The sequence below is a fragment of the Sus scrofa genome, chromosome 13 (genome assembly GCF_000003025.6).
Source record: "Sus scrofa isolate TJ Tabasco breed Duroc chromosome 13, Sscrofa11.1, whole genome shotgun sequence".
Lineage (NCBI taxonomy): Eukaryota > Metazoa > Chordata > Mammalia > Artiodactyla > Suidae > Sus > Sus scrofa.
In genome coordinates, this window is record NC_010455.5 from 23,721,310 (window position 1) to 23,742,182 (window position 20,873).

Genomic DNA, 20,873 nt, shown 5'->3' on the forward strand with positions numbered 1-20,873 from the left:
TACAATAATTCAGGTAAAACTTTATCACATAGTAAGTACTCAATAAATCTTAGTTTCTATTTGAGGGAATTAATAGTGGATCTTTGTGGTCAGCCTTTGCTGTTCAAGTGGCACTTGCAAAAATTAAAAAAGGGAATTCTCTTTAGACACAAAATTCAATATGGCAGCACATGCTCTTGATCCCAGTTCCATAACCCCTTGGCCCTCTCTGAGTTTGCCTGTAGCTGAGAGGATAGCATGTTGATGGTCCCTTCAAGGACCTATGTATCCCTGCTTATTTATTTGAAGGTACTTAGCAGGGTTTGGGACTTAAAACCCTCAGAGGCAATTCTCAATCAGTGAAGGACAGGAAAAATTGAATAAATGCCTCCATCTTTGCTGTCCCTGGATAGCCTGGATCCAAAGTACAGTCCACATGTTCCTCGGAGAATCCCCAAAGAAACTGAGCTTCGGTAACCCACAGGAGAAACCTGCTCATTTACGAATCCTGGATAAGGTTTTCCTCCTTCCTGTCCCAATGTCCCTGCTCATTTTCTTGTACTTCCTCATGTTATCTCCTAAATAAACCAGTTGTACCAAGACCTTGCTCAGAATCTGCCTTCTGGAGGAACACAGACTAGCAGATACAAATGTATTAGATTATCCTAGTAATTGTATTGTTCATGTCCCCTAAGGAGGGTTCTCAAATCTCATTTCATATTATAATCAACTGGAGAAAAATGCAGCAACATTTCTGGGAATTTTCAAATGAAAAAACAAATCCAGATTTAATAAGGACTTTATTCAAAAGGATTACTGTAAAGGCATATGGGAGAGAACCTGCACTAAGGGAAGGAGGACCATTACAGTAGGAAGAGGTTCTGACCATAAGACCTCAGGGGTAGGAAAAAAGTTTTTCTTTCATAGAGAGGAGTAAACAAGACTAGAAAGAACCAGATGTGGCGAAGTGGGATGAAAAGGTGATGATGGAAAGAGGGAAAATTCCCCGTCTACCTGTCTTGAGTTCCTGTATCTGGACCAATATTTAAATTGACACATGGAGTTCCTGTTGTGGATCCGCAGGTTAAGAACCTGACTAGTATCCATGAGGATTTGGGTTCAATCCCTGGCTTTACTCAGTGAGTTAAGGATCCAGCATTGTCACACGGTGTGGTGTAGGTCACAGATATGCTCAGATATGCTGCTGCTGTGGTTGTGGTGTAGGCTGGCAGCTGCAGCTTCAATTTGAACTCTAGCCTGGGAGCTTCCATTATGCCGCAGGTGTGGCCATAAAAAACAAACAAACAAACAAACAAAACACAAGATGGAGTCCCCACTGTGGCGAAACAGGATCGGCACTGTCTCTGCAGTACCAGAACACAGGTTCAATTCCAGGCACAGTGGGTTAAATATCCAGCATTGCCCTAGCAGCATAGGTTGCAACTGTAGCCAGGATCTGATCCCTGGCCTGGGAACGCCATGTGCGTTGGGGTGGCCAACAAATAAAAAATAATTTATAATAAAAATTTTAAAAATTTACACAAGAAAGATTAATAGGAACCAATTTTATGGTTTCTCGGAGATCTCATAGAAATGAGACCTAAAAAGTGGCCAAAGCAGGCAGCTTTTTTATTTTTTAAATAGAGAAACAATAAATTTGTAACTAACACAACATTGTAAGTCAACTATACTCCAATAAAGTTAATTTTTAAAAATTAATTCATAAAGAATTGACAGGACAGTGAAACTTAGGCTTTGAGTGCTTAGTGAGTAAGGAATTTAAATATAGTTTAGGTACTAAATTAGTAAAGTAACAATGTTTATTTCTATAGACTTCTCAGTCCTAAATTCCCTGCCTCTGGTGATAAGAATTAACTTTCTAGGGGAAGAGAATCTTTCATCTGGGATGTTTATTTCCTGTTTTCAGGGAAACAGAGAGGAGGGTCAAAGTGTCCCTTTTGCATTGGCAAATTTTTTTTTTTTAATGAATGGCTTGTTTTATTTATTTATTTTTATTTTTTATTTTTTGCTTCATAGGACCACACCCACAGCATATGAAAGTTCCCAGGCTAGGGGTCAAATCGGAGCTACAGCTACTGGCCTACACCACAGCCACAGCAATGTGGGATCCATGCTACATCTTCAGCCTATACCACAGCTCGTGGCAACAGCAGATACTTAACCTACTGAGCGAGGCCAGGGATCAAACCCTCATCTTCTTGGATACTAGTCAGGTTCATAACCACTGAGCCACAATGGGAACTCCTGCTTTGGCCATTTTTTAAGTAACTTTAATTCAAAAAAATAATCAATATGCCATTGGGGTATATTTTGGAGTGGCCTGACCTGGGCCCCAAAAATGACCTGATATGAGTAGATCAGAGAATGTTTTACCCCAAGGCCAGCCTTACCTCAGGAGAGATGATTAAGGATGTTACCTTAAAGAAAAATGCACAACATGAGAGGTGTGAGTTTAAGTTTTATAAAGAGTTTTACTGAGGACGATAGCCTGGGAAGCTAGCCACTCAGTAGTTCTGAGTAATTTGCTCTGAAGAGGTAAGAGAGGAGCCCATATTTTTAGGAATTTTTTGGCTAGGAAATATACACAGTTAAGCATACATCTTGGTAAAAGATTACTGCTAATCACAAAATCAAGTTAATAATTTTAGTGCTTTTCTATATATGGGAAGATGGAAGAACCTGGGGTCATTGAAATTCTTCCTGAGATATGCATCTTAACTACCTAGAGGCCCATTTACTCAAAGAACAGAGGGCACAAGGTCAGTGGTTGATTGCAGCGGGTTGCAACTCAACCTTTCTAGAACTGGATGGTGACACTGTTTGTTCTTTTTTTTTTTTTTTGTCATTCACAAGGAGGAGTTTTGTGCTGGCTCAGGTGAGGGTAGGCTAAAGCTCAGGGACCCAGGAGGAAAGAATCTGAAGCAAAATTTGATTAACAAGCATTTTGTTTTGATTGGTCAATGGGGACAAGCCGTTCAGTTAACCATTTATGAGGCCATGAATGGGAACCTAGAGGGGCTGTGTCTAGTCTTGTCACAGGTAAACAATGGGGTGTATAAGAGTCTTACCTAGGTCATATCAAAGAAGATGGTTCTTTAGTCTTTCTCAGAACACAAAAGAGGGTGTGCATGTGTGTGTGTTTCTTTAACTGTCACTGTTTTCTAGGAGCATAGGACTCAGGTAAAAGTCAATATTATCAGGATGAAACCTGGACTACACTATTTTCTATAAGCTCCCCAGGTAACATATAGATTAGAATAAGAGACTTGAGGATAACATCAATTTATTCAAATCCTAATTCAAACAAAATTGTTTGTAAAAATGACTTTCATAAAACAATTGGAAAATTTAATACTGAATCTTTGATGAAGTTAAGGAACTAACATTCTTTTAGGTGGAATAATGATATTGTGCCTATGAGTATTTAATTCTAAAAGGTTATAATGGAAGAGTTCCCATTGTGGCTCAGCAAGCTACAAACCCTACTACTGTCCATGAGGATGCGAGTTTGATCCCTGGCTTCACTCAGTGGGTTAAGGATCTAGCATTTTTGTGGCTGTGGTGTAGGCCAGCAGCTGCAGATCTCATTCAATCCCTAGTCTGGGAATTTCCATATGCTACAGGTGTGGCCCTAAAAGTGCAAGAAAAAAAAGTGATAATAGTTTTGTGGGGTTTTTAACAGATTCTTTATATTTTAAAGATACTCACTGGAGGAAATGTCTATAGATTAAATGGTATCATTTCTGGGATTCGTTTCAATGTAATATAGAAGGGGGCAAAGTGGGTAGGGAAAGTTGGCCATGAATTGGTAACTGCTGAAGTGGTGGGTTGCATAGGTTCATTATGCTAGTCTCTCTACTCTTGCATATGTTTAAAATTAAAAAAAAAAGCTTTCCTAGGGAAGTTCCTTAATTGTCCTTAACAGGCAGTTCACGTTGAAAACTGCTTTTATTTTTGGCCACGCCTAAGGCATCTGGAATTTCCTGGGCCAAGGACTGAACCCTAATCACAGCAGTGACCTGAACTGCAGCAGTGACACCACCAGATCCTTAACCCACTGAGCCACAGAGGAACTCCCCAAAACTTCCTTTTATAACCTTACTTACTTTTTGTCTGCTCAACTGCCAAGACCCTAAAGAGCTCTGTTAAGGGCTCCCCTCCCAGGCTATTACATTTCTATCCATTTCTCCTTGTATTTTCTGCAATGTTTGACTGATACAATTAATTGCTTTATTATTTGTCACACTAAGGTTTATGAAAAATTTCCCTTTCTTTAAAAAAAAGTTCATGACAAAAGTAAAGAAAAAAAAATCAAGCAGTACCAAAAGGTATATAATGAAAAATAGATTTCCCTTTCATCTCAGATTCCCAACTTTCAGTCCCTTTCTGGCATGTCAGATACAATTACCAATTTCTTCTGTCTCCATCAAGGAATAGTCAATATGTATATGAATACATATATATCTATATAGACATGTACATATATTGGAAGACAGCTATGCTCTCTACTATACCACCAACACCATACTCATGTACATATATTTGAATGTCTATACACACACACACACACACACACACACACAGTTGGGACCAAAGGATTTTACATTCTGTTATACTCCTTGCATTTATTACTTAAATCTTAGACAGAAAATGGCTTCAGTGGAAAATTATGCACTGCGATCAACCCTGCAACGTTACTGATTCTGTTTTCTACAAGAGCTATTTTACAACTCTGTAAATTAGAGATAACTGATAACAAGGCAAAAATAACTCTTGCCTGTAGACATGCAAATCAGTTCTGTCAGGTGCAGGGACAACTTCCCCCAACTGTAGAAAACCAATCTGGCCCCCATTTACACAGCCCTCTCAACCTTCCTTTGGAGCAGGACCCTACAGGGCCCTCCTCAGTAGTATAAAAGCCTTTGTCTCTGTTTCTGGTTTGTAGGAAAAAGGCTTCAGTCTCAGAGGTCTTCCTCCAGTTCCAAAAAGCAGGCTCAAGCAGTAAATGCTTAAGACAATAGAGTCACAAGACTCCTAGTTTCTTCTGAAGGAATATAGATAACAATCTGAGTTAAGTTGTTCTGCAGAAACTAAGACCCCCACACAGGTGCATGATGGTGACTACATGCTGACCACAAGCACTAGATCCCAGACTGATTGGAACCTCGAAGGGTGAGATTCTTAAAACATGATCCTATTATCTCACCACTAACAAATCAGAATGAAGTCCATGAGCACTAAGATGTGCTCCCCTAACAATGTCTTTAAAAACCCTTACTTGGGAGTTCCCATCGTGGCTCAGTGGTTAACGAATCTGACCAGGAACTATGAGGTTGCAGGTTTGATCCCTGGCCTCACTCAGTGGGTTAAGGATCTGGTGTTGCCGTGAGCTGTGGCATAGGTCGCAGACATAGCTCGGATCCCACATTGCTGTGGATCTGGCATAGGCCTGCAGCTACAGCTCCAATTAGACCCCTAGCCTGAGGACCCCCATATGCCAGGGGATCAGCCCTAGAAAAGACAAAAAGACAAAAAACAAAACAAAACAAAACAAAAACCTTATCTGAAAACAATCAGGGAGTTCAGATCTTTGGAGCATGATCAGTCCCTTTTCCTCGCTTGGCCCTTCCTCTGCTCCAAACAGACATTTTGGTTTACTTATCCTCACTGTGCATTGGGCACAAGAACTTAGGTTGGACATTTCCTTCATTATGAGCAAAATGAAATCTTCAACACTTGTTCACTTTATATCTGCATAAGTCATGATTTTACATCTTTTTTTTTTTTTTAAAGCATTATCCTTTAGCAAATAGACTGAACATACAACTCTGGGACTTGAGGAAAATCCTACTTTATTTTTGTCTCACATTGTCCAGTGAATAACTATCTAGATGAATCAATAACTCATTTAATCCGTTCCAGTCATTTGCTGCAACAATGCTTCAATAAATGTTCTTTTACTTGTATTTTTAAGTCAAACATAATTATACTTGTAGGATGAATTTCTAGAAGAGAAACTGCTAAATCACTCTCCAAAGAGATTATACCAATTTATCCTCCCACTAAGCATCTATAAAATGATGGGTTTTTCCACATTCTCTGAACATAGTACATTATCAAACTTAGATTTTTTTCAATCTGGTAAGTAAAAAGTGGAATCTTATTTAAACACTTATTTCCTTCATTATGAATGAGATTAAACATTTTTATATAATGGAAGCCATTAATTTAATTTTTTTTTCTGTAAGCTGCCTACTTATGTCCTTTGCTCATTTTTTTTTCATTGTGTATTGGTATTGTTCCCATTAACTTGTAAGCTCTCTTTGTAAATTAAGGAAATTGGTCCTTTGTCATGTGTGTGGCATATATATTTTCCCATTGTGGGGCTAGGGCACCATGAAGAGATGGGGCAAGACAAGCACAGTACAATTCAGTGGATTTAGAATGCAGCTGCATCTAGAAGGGCTGCAGCTCTCACATCTCCTTAGGCTGTCCAGATGTGACTGAGCTGTTACCTTCTCATTCACAACAGCTCAGCAACCAAGATCTAATTGAAGTGCAAGAAGAAGGGTGCATTGAAAAGTTACCATGGAAACTGCCCCTCCCACACCATTTACCATTCAAAGCCTTCTGCAGGCATTCATGTACAACAAATTAGCAAAGAAAGATTTCCAGACTCACAACCCTAATTTTGAATGCAGTTTAAAGGTGTTTGGAGGCATAAAGAATACCTGTGGTTTCTACAGGGAGATTACTAGGAGAATTGCCTTGGGTTCCAGCTTCTGTAGAGGATAATTTGTTGAGACATTAGAGGGTATTTTGTTTTTACTGCAATTTTCCCTCCTTCCCCACCTTCTGCTGATGGTTGCCAGTCCATATGCTTGCTGATCTCAGGAGTGGTGTGTAACAGCAGGTGAAACTTAAAGACTACCTCTGGTCTTGCCTTTAGTGAAAGCCCAAGCTCACTGAAGAGGTTAAGCTACAAATCTAGGTGGGAAAACGTGTGCAGAAGGAAAATCTGTTTTCTTTGTAGGGCATAGAAGGAGTTGGTGAAAACAGAGAGGTTCTGCAAGGAGTGAAGACCTGGGACCACTGTCAAAAGCATCCTGCTTGATGACAGAACCTGGTCAATGATGACTGGGGATCTTAGTGATGTGGGGCCATATGCACTGGGATTTCTAGCTGTAACAAAAGACCCCAGTCCCAATGGAGGAAAAGAACAGAGGTCTGGCCACTTTCAAAGGACACTGGGCACCTTAGTCCTAAACCATGTGGCTGGCAGATTGTTGGCACCTCCCAGTGGCCTAAGATCTACGAGAGACCTAATGGTGGATCAAGATAGTCAGGGGAGTCTTAACAATGACTGAGGTTGACTTTTCTATCATTTTGGCCATCTGGGAACTCAGAATTATAATTAATTGTAATCATCTAATATGATATATTTATATATCAAAGTTTTGGAGTAAGATTCACATGCAGTGTACATTTTTGGACTAGTATTTTAGGAAGTCTCAGTCAGCTCAGCTTCTGTACAAAAATCCCATCATAAAAATGTACATTTGTGATGTTTTAATTTTTTTCCCACTTAGTAAATACTTAAAATGCACAAATTTTGCTTTATTTTGTTTTATTCCCACAATCAATTATGATATTTTATGAGAGTGAATAGGCTCCCTAAAAATGCACTTTGATTATGATGTTTTATGAGAGTGAATAGGCTCCCTGAAAATGCACTTTGATTATGATATTTTATCAGTAGGAAATAAATATTAAGGATTTTAAGGTCCAACTTGTCACACTCGAGCCAGTGAGGTGCAAATCTCAGGTGGCCTAGGTGGTTCTCTACTGCCCTCCAGTGGGAAAGCTAGATGAGATCAAAACATTTTTGGAGTGGAAGAGACTGGCTTCTATTTCTAATATTGGCATGTAAAAATATAGACAGAAAGAGGTAAAAAGAACTAAGAGATATTTTTTCCCAATGTATTCAAAAATAAGTTAACACTAAATAATGAGTGGTTCAGTACCATACCTTCTAAGACTGTATTTAAACCTGAAGATTTGCTGACAAGACATAAAATAGCATACAACTTTCGACATTAACACCTTAAGCATTCTAAGTCTTCATGTTTACTTATATAATATTGCTTCACTATGCATATGTATTTGATAATGACCTTATAGGCTATTATATAGCATAACACTCTACTTCTTTAGGGAAGCATTCTCTTAGAGAATCATTAAAGCCTGAGGAGGAAATTACACAGCTTCTCAATTTCTCCACAAATCTGGTTGATATCATGATGAACTTGCATTAAAAAGTTTATTTAGGGAGTTTTCATCATGGCTTAGTGGTAAAAAACTCAACTAGTATCCAGGAGGAAGCAGGTTCGATCCCTGGCCTCACTCAGTGTGTTAAGGATCCAGTGTTGCTGTGGTATAGGCTAGCGGCTGTAGCTCCAATTCCATACCTCACTTGAGAACTCCTATATGCCACAGGTGAGGCCCTAAAAAGACATACACAAAAGGAAGTTTATGTAGCCCTTCTGCACTACCCACATGAAGCTTAAAATTCCATTCTTTTTAAAATTCATATTTTAAATATCCAAATTAATGCATTAAGCACTAGCAGACAGTAGCTATAAACCAAGGCTCCATATGATTGCGTGTTTTTAAACAGCTTTTGAAAACACGTTGATTCCTCTTAAACAATCAAAACAAAAAACATGAAAACAGGAGTTCCCTTGTGGTGCAGCAGGTTAAGGATTAAGCTTTGTCACTGCAGCAACTTGGGTTGTTGCTGTGGCATAGGTTTGATCCCTGGCCAGGGAATTTCCAGATGTGGCCAAAACAAACAAATAAGCAAACAAAAACATGAAAATATTCATGTCTCCCCCCCAGTGATGGTAAGTCTGGGGTATGGTACCTTCACTTCCTTCAGTAAATGGATTGATTGGATTGATCATGGAGCCAGAAAACACATACTTAATCATGTGCATAATCTGTTAAAAGGCTTTATTATTTCATGAGTTCTTTTTCCAGGTTGTTGAAAACAAGAGAGGAGGCAAGAACGAAAGATACAATTTCAAGCTGGTTTGAAAACTTTAAAAAGTGAAAGAGCCTACATTATATAAAATATAGGAGAAAAATCTATCCTAGGAAATTGCAATACTTTGTCAACATTTCCTGAGCAAAAGATGATTAAAGATAATGTGGAGGAGTTCCTGCTGTGGCACAGTGGTAATGATCCCAACTAGGCTCCATAAGGATGCAGGTTTGATCCTTGGCCTCGCTCAGTAGGCCAAGTGTTGCCACGAACTGTGGTGTAAGTTGCAGATACAACTCAGATCTGGCATTGCTGTGGCTGTGGTGTAGGCTAGCAGCTGTAGCTCTGAATCGACCCCTAGCCTGGGAACCTCCATATGCTGCGTGTGTGGCCCTAAAAAAAGACCAAATAATAATAAATAATTCTGAGGAGTTCTCACTGGAGCTCAAGGGAATTGGCGGTATCTCTGCAGCTTCAGGATGCATATTCAATCCCTCACCGAGTGAGCGCAGTGGGTTAAAGGTTTCCAGGTGGCTGCAGCTGAAGTGTAGGTCACAACTGTGGCTCAAATCTGAACACTGGCCCAGGAACTCCATATGCTGAGGGGTGCCCCCCCAAAAAAAAGAAAAAGAAAAAAAAATACCTAAAGTATATTGAATATTTCCTACCTACCAGGTACGGTACTAAGATTATTTCTTAAGAACCATAAAATGGGTACTATTATATCATTTTACAGATTAAAAAACTGAAGATGTGAGAAGTTAATTAACTTGCTCAATTAACTGGAAGGGGAAAGGGTTAATCTCCAGAGCAAGATTTAACAAGAAGAAATCTGATTTATTTTTAGGTACAAGCCTTCTAGCACTCTCATTTACTTTTAAATTTTATTGAATATTTACTTAATATATCTGTAGATTTTTTTCAGGATGTTGAAGTTTTCATGTTGTCTAAGACTCTAAAAGAAGCCTCAAAATCTAAGAACAATATAGTAGGTGTCAAGTCTTCTTACATTTTGAATAAAGATGCCAGTCTTCCTGAGAGACTGATGAAGGAACTGTCAGGATAAGTCTCCTGACAGTTACACAAGAGAAGACAAAGAACTAAATGGAGACTGAAGAAGTTGATGGTGAGATTATCTTTGTAAAGTTGTGAAAGTGCTGTGACATTTCCCTTCCTCATAGAGAAGGGAAGGTATACTAGTTGTCTATTGCTGCATAGCAAATTATCACCCAACAATAAACATTTACTATCTCACATAGTTTCTGTAGTAGCAGGGATTTGGGAGTAGACTAGCTGAATAGTGGTGGCTCAGAGTTTCTCATCAGGACTTGCCTGGTGGCTCAGCAGGTTAAGGATCTGGCATTGTCACTGCTGTGGCACAGGTTTGATCCACGACCCAGGAAATTTTGCATGTGTAGGCATGGCCAAAATTAAATAAAGAATGAAGTTATTATTTAAAAAAAAAAAAGTTTCCGATCAAGTTGCAGTCAAGATGTCATCTGATTGATCAAACTGAGGCCGCAGGCTATAAGAAGCCTAGAAAAACTGAGTAACTGTTTTTCTCGCTTTCTGTAAGCAGTGCTCACCACCACCAAGACACATAGTGGGGAATTCCTCAAACACAGAAAGAGAACTTGAATGATGGATATCAGAAAATAAAACCACAAAAATACCAAATGTAGGGAGTTCCCTTTGTGGCTCAGTGGTTAACGAATCTGACTAGGATCCATGAAGAATCAAGTTCCATCCCTAGCCTCATTCAGTGGGTTAAGGATCCGGTGTTGCTGTGAGCTGTACTGTAGGTCGAAGACACTGCTCGGATCCCATGTTGCTATGGCTGTGGCGTAGGCTGGCAGCTATAGCTCCGACTTGCCCCCTAGCCTGGGAACCTCCATATGCCATAGGTGCAGCCCTAAAAAGCCAAAAAAAAAAAAAAAAAAAAGGAAAAAAATGTAAAGTCATCCCTTTGGCTGCCCAACATCAATATAATATAACTACCACTTTCAAAGCTAATACTTCAAAAAAGGTTGCCACTTAAAATATTGCAGCTATCCTTTACACAAAGGTGTGCTCACTCACCCTGTCAGCCTTCAAGAGAGTCAACCCAGTGGTTCATCAGTTACCATGTCCCTCATCCATTTTTAAGGCTAGAACCTCTAGTTGCTGCCTATTCCTCTACAACTTAATAATGAAGTCTACCAACAATAGCATACCCTACATATAATAGAGAAATAAATGGTGAAGAAAGAAAATACAAGTTAAAACACACAAGAGTACACATGCTGTATCAAGAAAGGAAAAGAAAGATGACTACTCTCGTTTCTTTCCCCAGTCCTGAGAACTTCACATCTCTTTATGACTTGCTTTCTGCCTTTCTGTTTTCCCTTTACTTTCAACCAATACCTTCATTTCTAGGGGATCTGAGTATCTGGTGGACCCCTCTGTTTAAAGCTATACGAGCAAAACTGCTTCATGAGCAGGGTTAATTACTTCCACCCAAACCATAACCTTCTATTTCTCTTGCTTATTCAGTGACACAAGACATGCAAAATGGTTAGGTGGCAGTCCCAGCTCCAAATTACTGGAACCTGGAACCACTGGAAACATGTTCAGCCTTGTTGAAATAATTCCTTTTTTTTTTTTTTTTTTTTTTTTTTTTTTGGTAACAAACCTCTAAACCAGCAAAGTTCCAAATCTCAGAGAATAGCAGTTTACAAAATTGTAATTAGGTAAAATATTCCTTTGTTCCCAAGTCCACTATTTTTGCCTATGGAAATGTAGTGGATTAAAAACATATCCACAAATTCCCTGACATTTCTCCAATTAAAAAAGTCTTAAGGAGTTCCCGTTGTGGCACAGTGGTTAACGAATCCGTCTAGGAACCATGAGGTTGTGGGTTCGATCCATGGCCTTGCTCAGTGGGTTAATGATCTGGCGTTGCCGTGAGCTGTGGTGTAGGTTGCAGACGTGGTTTGGATCCCGCGTTGCTGTGGCTCTGGCGTAGGCTGGTGGCTACAGCTCCGATTAGACCCCTAGCCTGGGAACCTCCGTATGCTGTGGGAGTGGCCCTAGAAAAGGCAAAAGGACAAAAAAAAAAGGAGTCTTAGGAGTTCCCTGGTGGTCTAATGGTTAGGACTCAGAAATTTCACTGTTGTGGCCCGAATTCAATCCCTGGTCTGGGAATTGAGATCCCAAATCAAGTCACTGCACACCACAGGGGGAAAAAAATGGAGTCCCCTTAGATATAACCAGCCTTAGTAACTTACTAAGTCCTATGAACTGAATGTGATTTAAAGTGACACTGCAGGACTTCCACTGTTATTCTAGAAAAGGCATTACGATTTCCACCAGGATTTCTCTCTTTTGGAATCCTGCCCTGGGAACCCATCTACTATGCTGTGAGGAATCAAACAGCATTGTGGAAAGGCTGTGAGTGGGGTTCTGGCCACAGCTTCAGCATCAGTCACCAGACATGTTAGGAGTGGGCCTTTAGATGATACCAGCTCCCAACTTTTTAGCTGCCACAACTGGCATCAAGAGGAAAGTGGAACAGAGATAATCTGTCCCTACTGAGCCCTGCACAAATTACAGATTCGTAAGCAAAAAAAAAATGTTGAAGTTATTTTTTAAAAACTAAGTTTTGGGGTGGTTATATAGCAATAGTTAACAGGAATAGGAAGAAAGTGCACCAAATGTTAGACACTAGTTCTAAGCATATACTGCATCCTATAACACAGCACCAAAAAGACTTAACTCTCAGAAAGCACCACATGTAAGTATTCAATAAGACCAGGTGCTTCTTGGTGATAGACTATACAATTAAACCAACGAATTCTACCAGCAATAGCCCATTGCATTGCTTCTTTCATCACAGAATGAATTTCTTGATCAGAAGCAATATGGTGTCAGACACAATGACAGTGTATAAAACATTTAGTAAGTTCCCAGGTGGTGGTACTGATAGAGTACAGAAAGCAGGAAAAGCAATTCTAAACTCAGAGTAAGTACATTTCAGAGAGGACAAATAAGTATTGCTTCTTCAATGGTCGAGGAGGGCCCATGGAATCCATTTGCCTTCAAGTGGTTGGCTGATCCTCCTGGAACATGAGGTATATCACCAGCTCAGGACTGGTCCCTGGTGCTAAGAAACTGCACACTCAGCAGTGGCTTGATGATCCCAATGCTAATCTTGTTACCATTGTCACTTCATTCATGACTCCACCAAGCAAGCACTGAGCCTGAAAAAGCAAGCTGAGGTTAATCCAAAAAGCAATTCATGGAGCAGGTTCAACCCCCAGCCTGGCACAATGGTTTAAAAGATCTGGCCTTACTGCCCCTGCGGCATAGATCACAACTGTGCCCTGGATCTGATCCCTGGCCAGGGAACTCCATGTGCCACGGAGTGGTCAAAAAAGGAAGAAAAAAAAAAGGCAATTCATTTCATCTATATGATTCTTAAGATTCACACTGCAAGGTCTGTCACCATAGCCTTTTCCAAAACTTCCTTATCCATGCTCCAGTCTCACTCTTTCCATGTTCTTGACCATCTGGCCAAACTATTAGCCTTTGACCATGAATTATTACCCAAGACCTATGCTTAATGTCAGGAAAACTTCAAGTTAAACCTTCATCCAGAAAGGTCTAACTGTTCCAGTATAAAAGATGATTTAAATTAGATACTAGAGTGTGCCCCAACTCCTTGAAGATTTGGAGCTTAGAAAGTCATCTCTGTATACAACTTTAACTAGTGTGTATGTTTTTGTCATAACATCAATTTATCTCTTATTTAAATGGATACTTTGCGCCTCCTGAAAATGGGGTCACCTCTGTATCTCCGTTTTCAGGCCGGTTTATAGTTTAACACCTTTTTAGATACTACGTGGGAAATCTGTCGGTTCCCTTGGCTGCTCACGAAAGTTTGAGCGGATGGAGGTGGCCTCTCGGGTGCCCACCTCCCCCATTAATTCTTCCAGCGCTTTTCTTACAACTACTGGGGCTCTGGAAGACACACTCGGGAGAACTGCGCAAGCCAGTGTTCGGGTCTACCCAGAGCTGGACTCAGATTGCTACCCCGGCTCAAAAAGGGGCTCTTTCTCTATCAGCATTTTTTGCATTTAAGGCCGTCTCCACCACACAGCCACACGGGCCTCAGAAACAATTAGCCCTTGGCTAAAGGGAAGAGGCAGGACTTCCGGAAGAGGCCCGGTCCGAGCCACTTCCGGAAGTGACGTAGGAGTGTCAACATGCAAGATGGCGGCCCATCACCGGCAGAACACGGCAGGGCGGAGGAAAGTGCAGGTAGGGGAGTCCGGCTCCTCAACCTCCCGGCTGTGGTTGGCAGCCCCGGGCCCACCCCTAGCAAGCAGATGCTTCGGGCCTCAGTCGGCTGGGGTAGCGGCTTGGGGCGAGTGGGACGAGGCACGAACGGAGGCGAGGGGTGGGGCCGCAGCGCTAACGGCTTAAGGAAGGGGCGGGGGGTGGGGGGCGACCGGTTGGACCCTCCAAGAACCACTCCCAGGACCCTTGGGCGCTCGGTTGGGAGCCCGGAGTCTTGGGTCGCCCGCTCTCTCTTAGGCTGAAGCTTGCGGGGTTGGGCTGGGCTTGTTCCCCGCCCACCTGCCTCCCCCTTTACTGTCTGCTAAGCGCTTGCCGGGCCGCGTCGGAGCAGAGGCCTCCGGTTGCTTCCACGGCGACCGAGTGGCGGAAAGAGTGGGCCCGAGCGGGGGCGTGGCGGGGCGGCTAAGCCCCCTAGGGCTTCTGCGGAGCCCCCTGCCTTCTTTTTATGCCGGCGTTTTCTCCTCCACGAGGTAGAAACGATGTGGGAGTGTGCTGGTGCTAGTGGGGAATTAAAATTCTCATTCTTTTGGAATTTAATTTCTTTATCTTCCGTATGCATCCTTGAATCTTTTCTGTTTCTCTGACGTATTATCCAGGGGTAAAGATTTACCTAACATTTCTGTGTATGTTTTATCCCTTTGTGAATACGCTTTTGTTTTGGGAATGTTTAAGAGTACTGTTACCTATTATTTTAAACGATGGAAGGAGAAAAAGTCCTATTAGAGGTGTTTACCTGCAGGTATTTTGTATATAGTACGGTGCACTTACTCGTTAAACATTTACTGAGCACTTAGGTTAGGCCCTAAAATGTACAAAGAATTGAGAGTATAGGAATAAGTAACAACCGGGCTTTCTTTGTAAAACTCAGCATTGTAGTTCTACAGGTTGAAATCAGTGAGTGTTTGTTTAATAGGTAGTCTACATAAGGGCTTCCTTCATTGAGGTAACCCCAAGAAATAGCTCTAGGCCATAAAGTCCCCTGGCCAGTTCACTTCTTTGTTTTATTGATCTCATTGATCAGTACAGTGTCCTAATCACTCACTAGATGTTTGTTGCATTGGATGACATTAGTAAAAATCTGAAGTAGCTTACCCTGTTAGGTGATTTTTTATTTTTATTTTTTTTTTATGTTTTTAGGGTCGCACCTGCAGCATATGGAGGTTCCCAGGCTAGGGGTCCAATCAGAGCTGTACCCCACCCCGACCTGTGCCAGAGCCACAACAACTCAGAATCCAGGCCGAATCTGCGACTTACACCACAGCTCAAGGCAACACCGGATCCTTAACCCACTGATCCTAGGCCGGGGATCAAATCCGTGTCTTCATGGATGCTATTTCGGTTAGTTAAGCGCTGAGCCAGGACGGGAACTCCTAGGTTGTTTTTAAATGCATCGGTTATGGGATTTAAGTAACCCCAGCATCCAAGCCAGTTGGTAAAGTCTGTTCCTGACTAAAATGCAACTCAGAATTTTAATTTAATTATATTCTAGACGTTGGAGTAGTGGGTACACTCCTTAGGGAAATAAGGAGAGCTAATCAGATGTCTTAGTTTCTTGGAATTAGTCTTATAAAGCATAAAAGTACAGGATGGAGAAAATGTAAATTAGCTGTATGTAGCATGTGTGGAAAAACTGAGTGTTTTAATAAGCCGAATGTGAGCTATTGTATGCAGAATGAGGGAGATGATAATTTCAGTCTTCACTGATTGGAGTACAGAACTAGAGTTTGGGGATCAGCACTTAGCACCTCATTCTTAATAGGTATTGCTATAAGATTGATGAAGTGACTTGAAGCTTCTTCCTAGGAAGAGCATTCAAGAACCACCTAAGACTAGTGTGCTGCAGAGAAGATTCAGGGAGTCTTGTTAGCTGCATTCAAAATTTGTCACTAAGGTGTAAAGCCAATGAGAAGCCATGAGATTGTTTTTATCTCATCATGAGGGAGAACTTTTGTTTATGGAAGTGTTTTTTAAACTAGTGCATGTTCACTGCAAAAGTACAAAATAAAACCCACAAATGATACAAAAGTATAAACGATAATTGTCCTCCACTCTTCAAAGAAAACTGCTTTGGAGAGTGTGATATATAGTCCTAGCCCAGGGTTTTTCACTCTGAGCGATACTGACATCTTGGGCTGGATCATTCTTTATTGTGGGAAGGCTGTTGTTTTGCATCATCCTGCTTTCCCACTAGACATTTGCACCTTCCCAGTTGTGACAACCAAAATTGACTCTAGACATTTTCAGATGTCCCCTGGAGGGCAGAGTTGTCACAGGTTGAAAACTGATGTTCTATACTGCACCATGTATGTGTATCTGACTTGTGTGATTTTTTTTTTTTTTTTTTTTTTTTTTTTGCTCTAAATGGAGTCATGATACTCAATGTTTGGTGTTTTGTTGTTTATCAAATTTTTAAATTCAGGTCACGTTCTCTTTGATGTAGCTCTTCCTTGTCTAAAACATTGTTTTACAAAAGTACATATGTATGTATCTTTCTCTAAATATGCAAGGGTGTATATTATAGAAATCCTGTCATTGTGAAAACTGAAAATCTAAATGTTCATTGATAGTCAATTGGCAGATAAATTAGGTACATTCATACAGTAGATTAATTTGCAGTTAGAAAGATAAGCTTGATCTGTATTATTAAAATGGAAAGGTGTCCAGAAGTCAAAATAGGAAATCAACATAGCATGGTCCCTTTTCTACAGAGGAAATAGTGCATTTTCAAAGTCTGGAAGGATAGCAACAGTGATATCTATGGAATATTGCATTATGTGATTATAGGTAAGACAGGAAACAGGGTGTCTTTTACTTCAAAATACATGAACCTTTGTATTTTTTAACTTTTTATGACATTCTTTGCTCTTAATAATTTTTTTTCTTGTCTTTTTAGGGCCATACCCACAGCATATGAAGGTTCCGAAGCTAGGGGTCAAATCAGAGCTGTAGCTGCTGGCCTGGCCACAGCCACAGCAATGCCAGGTCTGAGCAGAATCTGCAGCCTACACGACTGCTCACAGCAACGCCAGATCCTCAACCCACTGAGCAAGGCCGGGAATCCAACCTGCATCCTCATGGATACTAGTCAGATTTGTTTCTGCTGAGGTTCTTAGGCTAGGGGTCCAATCAGAGCTGTAGCCGCTGGCCACAGCCACAGCCATAGCAACGCTGGATCTGAGCCACATCTGAGACCTGCATCACAGCTCACGGCAACACTCACTGAGCAAACCCAGGGATCGAACCTGCATCCTCATGGATACTAGTCAGATTCATTTCTACTGAGTCATGACGGGAACTCCTGCTCTTATCAACTTAAAAAAAAAAAAATCTATTTTGGATAAAATATATATGACTACAGAGATATATTTTGCCTCTTTGCTCTCTGTGTTTTGTACCAAGACGCAGAAGCTCCGAGCTCCATTATTAAATAGTAGACCAGAAAGAGCCCTTGAGACTTATAATGTTAATAAATAACCAGTGCAGGAGTTCCTGCTGTGATGCAGTGGGTTAATGATCTGACTTGTCTCTGTGGCCACACCAGTTCAATCCCTGGCCCAGTGCAGTGGGTTAAGGATCCAGCATTGCCACAGCTTAAGTTGCACCTTAAGGCTTGGATTCAGTCCCTGGTCCAGGAGCTTCCATATTCCTTGGGTGTGGCAAAAAAGAAAGAAAGAAAGAAAGAAAGAAAAAAAAGTGGAGAACTGTCCAAACATACTGCTTGTTAATTGTAGACATAATGAAGAATGGGCACATACCCAACCATCTTCAACTTCTAAGGAGACTGGAGGTGAGTATGAGGAGAAGGGGAGAAAACATGATCAGACAAATGTGTGAATTTAGATATATAATGGATGGGTATGAGATAAGGCAAATATAGAATTTTTTTTTTTTATGGCTGCATCTGTGGCATATGAAAGTTCAGAGCTGCAGCTGCCGGCCTCTGCCACAGCCACAGCAACACCAGATCCAAGCTGCATCTACAACCTGCGTGGCAGCTTGCTGCAGTGCCGGATCCTTGACCCACTGGGCAACGCCAGGGATCAAACCCACATGCTCACGGACATTGTTGGCTTCTTAACCCACTGAGCCACAACGAGATCTCCAGACAATGTTGATTATATGTGAGGGGTATATGGATGGTTGCTGTGTAATTCTTTCAACTTTTATAAATGCTCTAAACTTTTCATAATAAAATGTTGGGGGAAAATAGCCCTTAAAGGTCAAAGAATGATTAGGAAGTGATAGGCAGCAGAGGAGGAGGAAATGAAATTTTATATGTGGTGGCCAGAGAAGGCCTTCCTGAGAGGCTGATTTTTGAGTAGGGATCTGAAGGAAATGAGGGAAATGAGGAACTGAGATTGCCACCTGGGGGAAGAGCATCCCGGTGAGAATATTGAATGCAAAGGACCTGAGATGGGAATGTACCTGCCTCTTTGTGGAATAATAAAGATGCCTTTGTGGCTGCCGTGGAGTGAGTGAGGAGAAGAGGCGTAGGAGATAAAATCAGAGAGGTAACTGCAGGCCAGATTATGTAGAGCACTACAGGCCATTGTGAGGGTTTTGGCTTTTCCTTTTGAATGAGATGGGAAGCAGTTGGTGGGTTCTGAGCAGAAGAAATATGTTTGTTAGAGTCATCTGACTGTTAGGTGAGCAATGGCAGAGCAGAGACTAGTAGCTATGCAAGAAATCCAGATGCAGTATGATAGTGGCTCCACCCAAGGTGGTGAGCAGTGGTTGAATTCTGGATGACAAGACTTGCTGACAGGAAGTGAGATGAGAGAAATTGGTGTAAGGATGGCACTAAGGTTAGGAGCCTGAGCAACTGGAAGAATGGAGTTGCCATTAACTCCATCAATGGGGAAGACTACAAGAAAAGCTCATTTGGAGAGGACTATCAGGGGCTTGTTTTGGGACATGCCATGATTAAGATGTCTATTAGACATCCAAGTGGAGGTGAGTTAATGCAAAAACCTTGAGGAAGCTGGGAGGAATAACCCAGAGTGTCCTCTTTGTGAGCCTGAAATGAATGCTTTTAGGTCTTCCTTCTATTTGTAAAAATATAATTTTGGGAGTTCCCGTTGTGGCGAAGTGGTTAACGAATCCGACTAGGAACCATGAGGTTGCGGGTTCGGTCCCTGGCCTTGCTCAGTGGGTTAAGGATCTGGCGTTGCCGTGAGCTGTGGTGTAGGTTGCAGACGCGGCTCGGATCCCGCGTTGCTGTGGCTAGGCTGGTGGCTGCAGCTCCGATTCAGCCCCTAGCCTGGGAACCTCCATATGCTGCAGGAGCGGCCCAAGAAATAGCAAAAAAAGACCAAAAAAAAAAAAAATATATATATATATATATATATATAATTTTGTACTCATTCCAAGTGAATGTAATATATCCACATTTGTTTTCACACAAAAAATTGTTTAGTTACTGTTTTAGGTAGAATGCTCCCCCCACCCCTGCCAAAATGCCCATGCCCTAATCCTTGGAATTTGTGAATATGTTATGGGTACATGAGTAAAAGGATTTTGCAGATGTAATTAAGGCTGCAGACCTTAAAATAGGGAGATTATCCTGGATTATCCCAGTAGGCCCAATCTAATCATGTGAGCTCTTAAAAATGAAAAAACTTTCTCTGCTAGAGACAGAAGTCAGAGATGTGAGGCATGAGAGGGACCCTCTGTTGCCGGAGAGGGGACATAGAAACCATGAGAAGGATTGCAGGCAGCCTCTAGGAGCAAGGATGGAGCCCTGGCTGAGGGCCAGCATGGAAGCAGGGCCCTCAGGCCTGCAATTACAGGGAGTTGAATTCAGCCACCAACCCGAATGAGTTTGGAAGGAGACTCTCCTAGTGTAACCTAAGCAGATATTTGCCACCGCGGGGGCTACCCTGTTGTTTTTCTCCTTGTCATAGTCCTTTTAATTCTCTCTTCCAAATGCATACTTCCTACTGAAGGTCTGCCTTCCCATCCCTTGAAGAGTCCTTATAAGTACCTTCTTTTTTTTTTTTTTTTTAAAGCAAATCAAGACAGGTATGACTCCTCATTTCTCTGCCTTTGTTTGTGCTCTTGACTTTGCCTAAATGAAATTTTTCCAAGATTTTGTTCACTCATTTATTGCTTCTGTATCTGGCACCTTCTGCTTTTCTTTTACTTCCATCTGTTCTACCTGCAAAGCTTGCCTGTATCCTGAGGAAAAAAACTCATTTAACTTGCTATCTTTCCCCCACTGGAATGTTCTTTCCCCTGCTAGAATGAAAGCTCCAGGAGGGCTTCTGTGCCCACTGCTGTATTCTCAGCATTTAGATAGAGCATGGCAACTGATGGATGCTTAATCAATATTTTACTTAAAGTACAGTTTATTTAGTGTTGTGCCAATTTCTGCTGTACAGCATAGTGACCCAGTCATACGCGCGCACCCCCACACACACACACACACACACACACACACACACACAACATTCTTTTTCTCATATCATCCTGCATCATGTTCTGTCCCAAGAGA

The 20,873-nt window shown here is 41.4% G+C and overlaps 1 protein-coding gene across 3 annotated transcripts in view; it reads left to right on the forward strand.

The window, feature by feature from the left end:
* WDR48 (WD repeat domain 48) overlaps positions 14,257-20,873 on the forward strand; it is a 50,747-nt gene continuing 44,130 nt past the window's right edge. For 2 of the 3 annotated variants that reach the window (XM_003132119.4, XM_013981476.2), the window contains exon 1: positions 14,257-14,341. In XM_003132119.4, coding sequence (XP_003132167.2) covers positions 14,294-14,341 — 48 coding nt within the window. In that variant the 5' untranslated portion in view covers positions 14,257-14,293. The remainder of the gene's footprint in view (positions 14,342-20,873) is intronic. The other variant, XM_013981475.2, reaches the window with a different exon arrangement.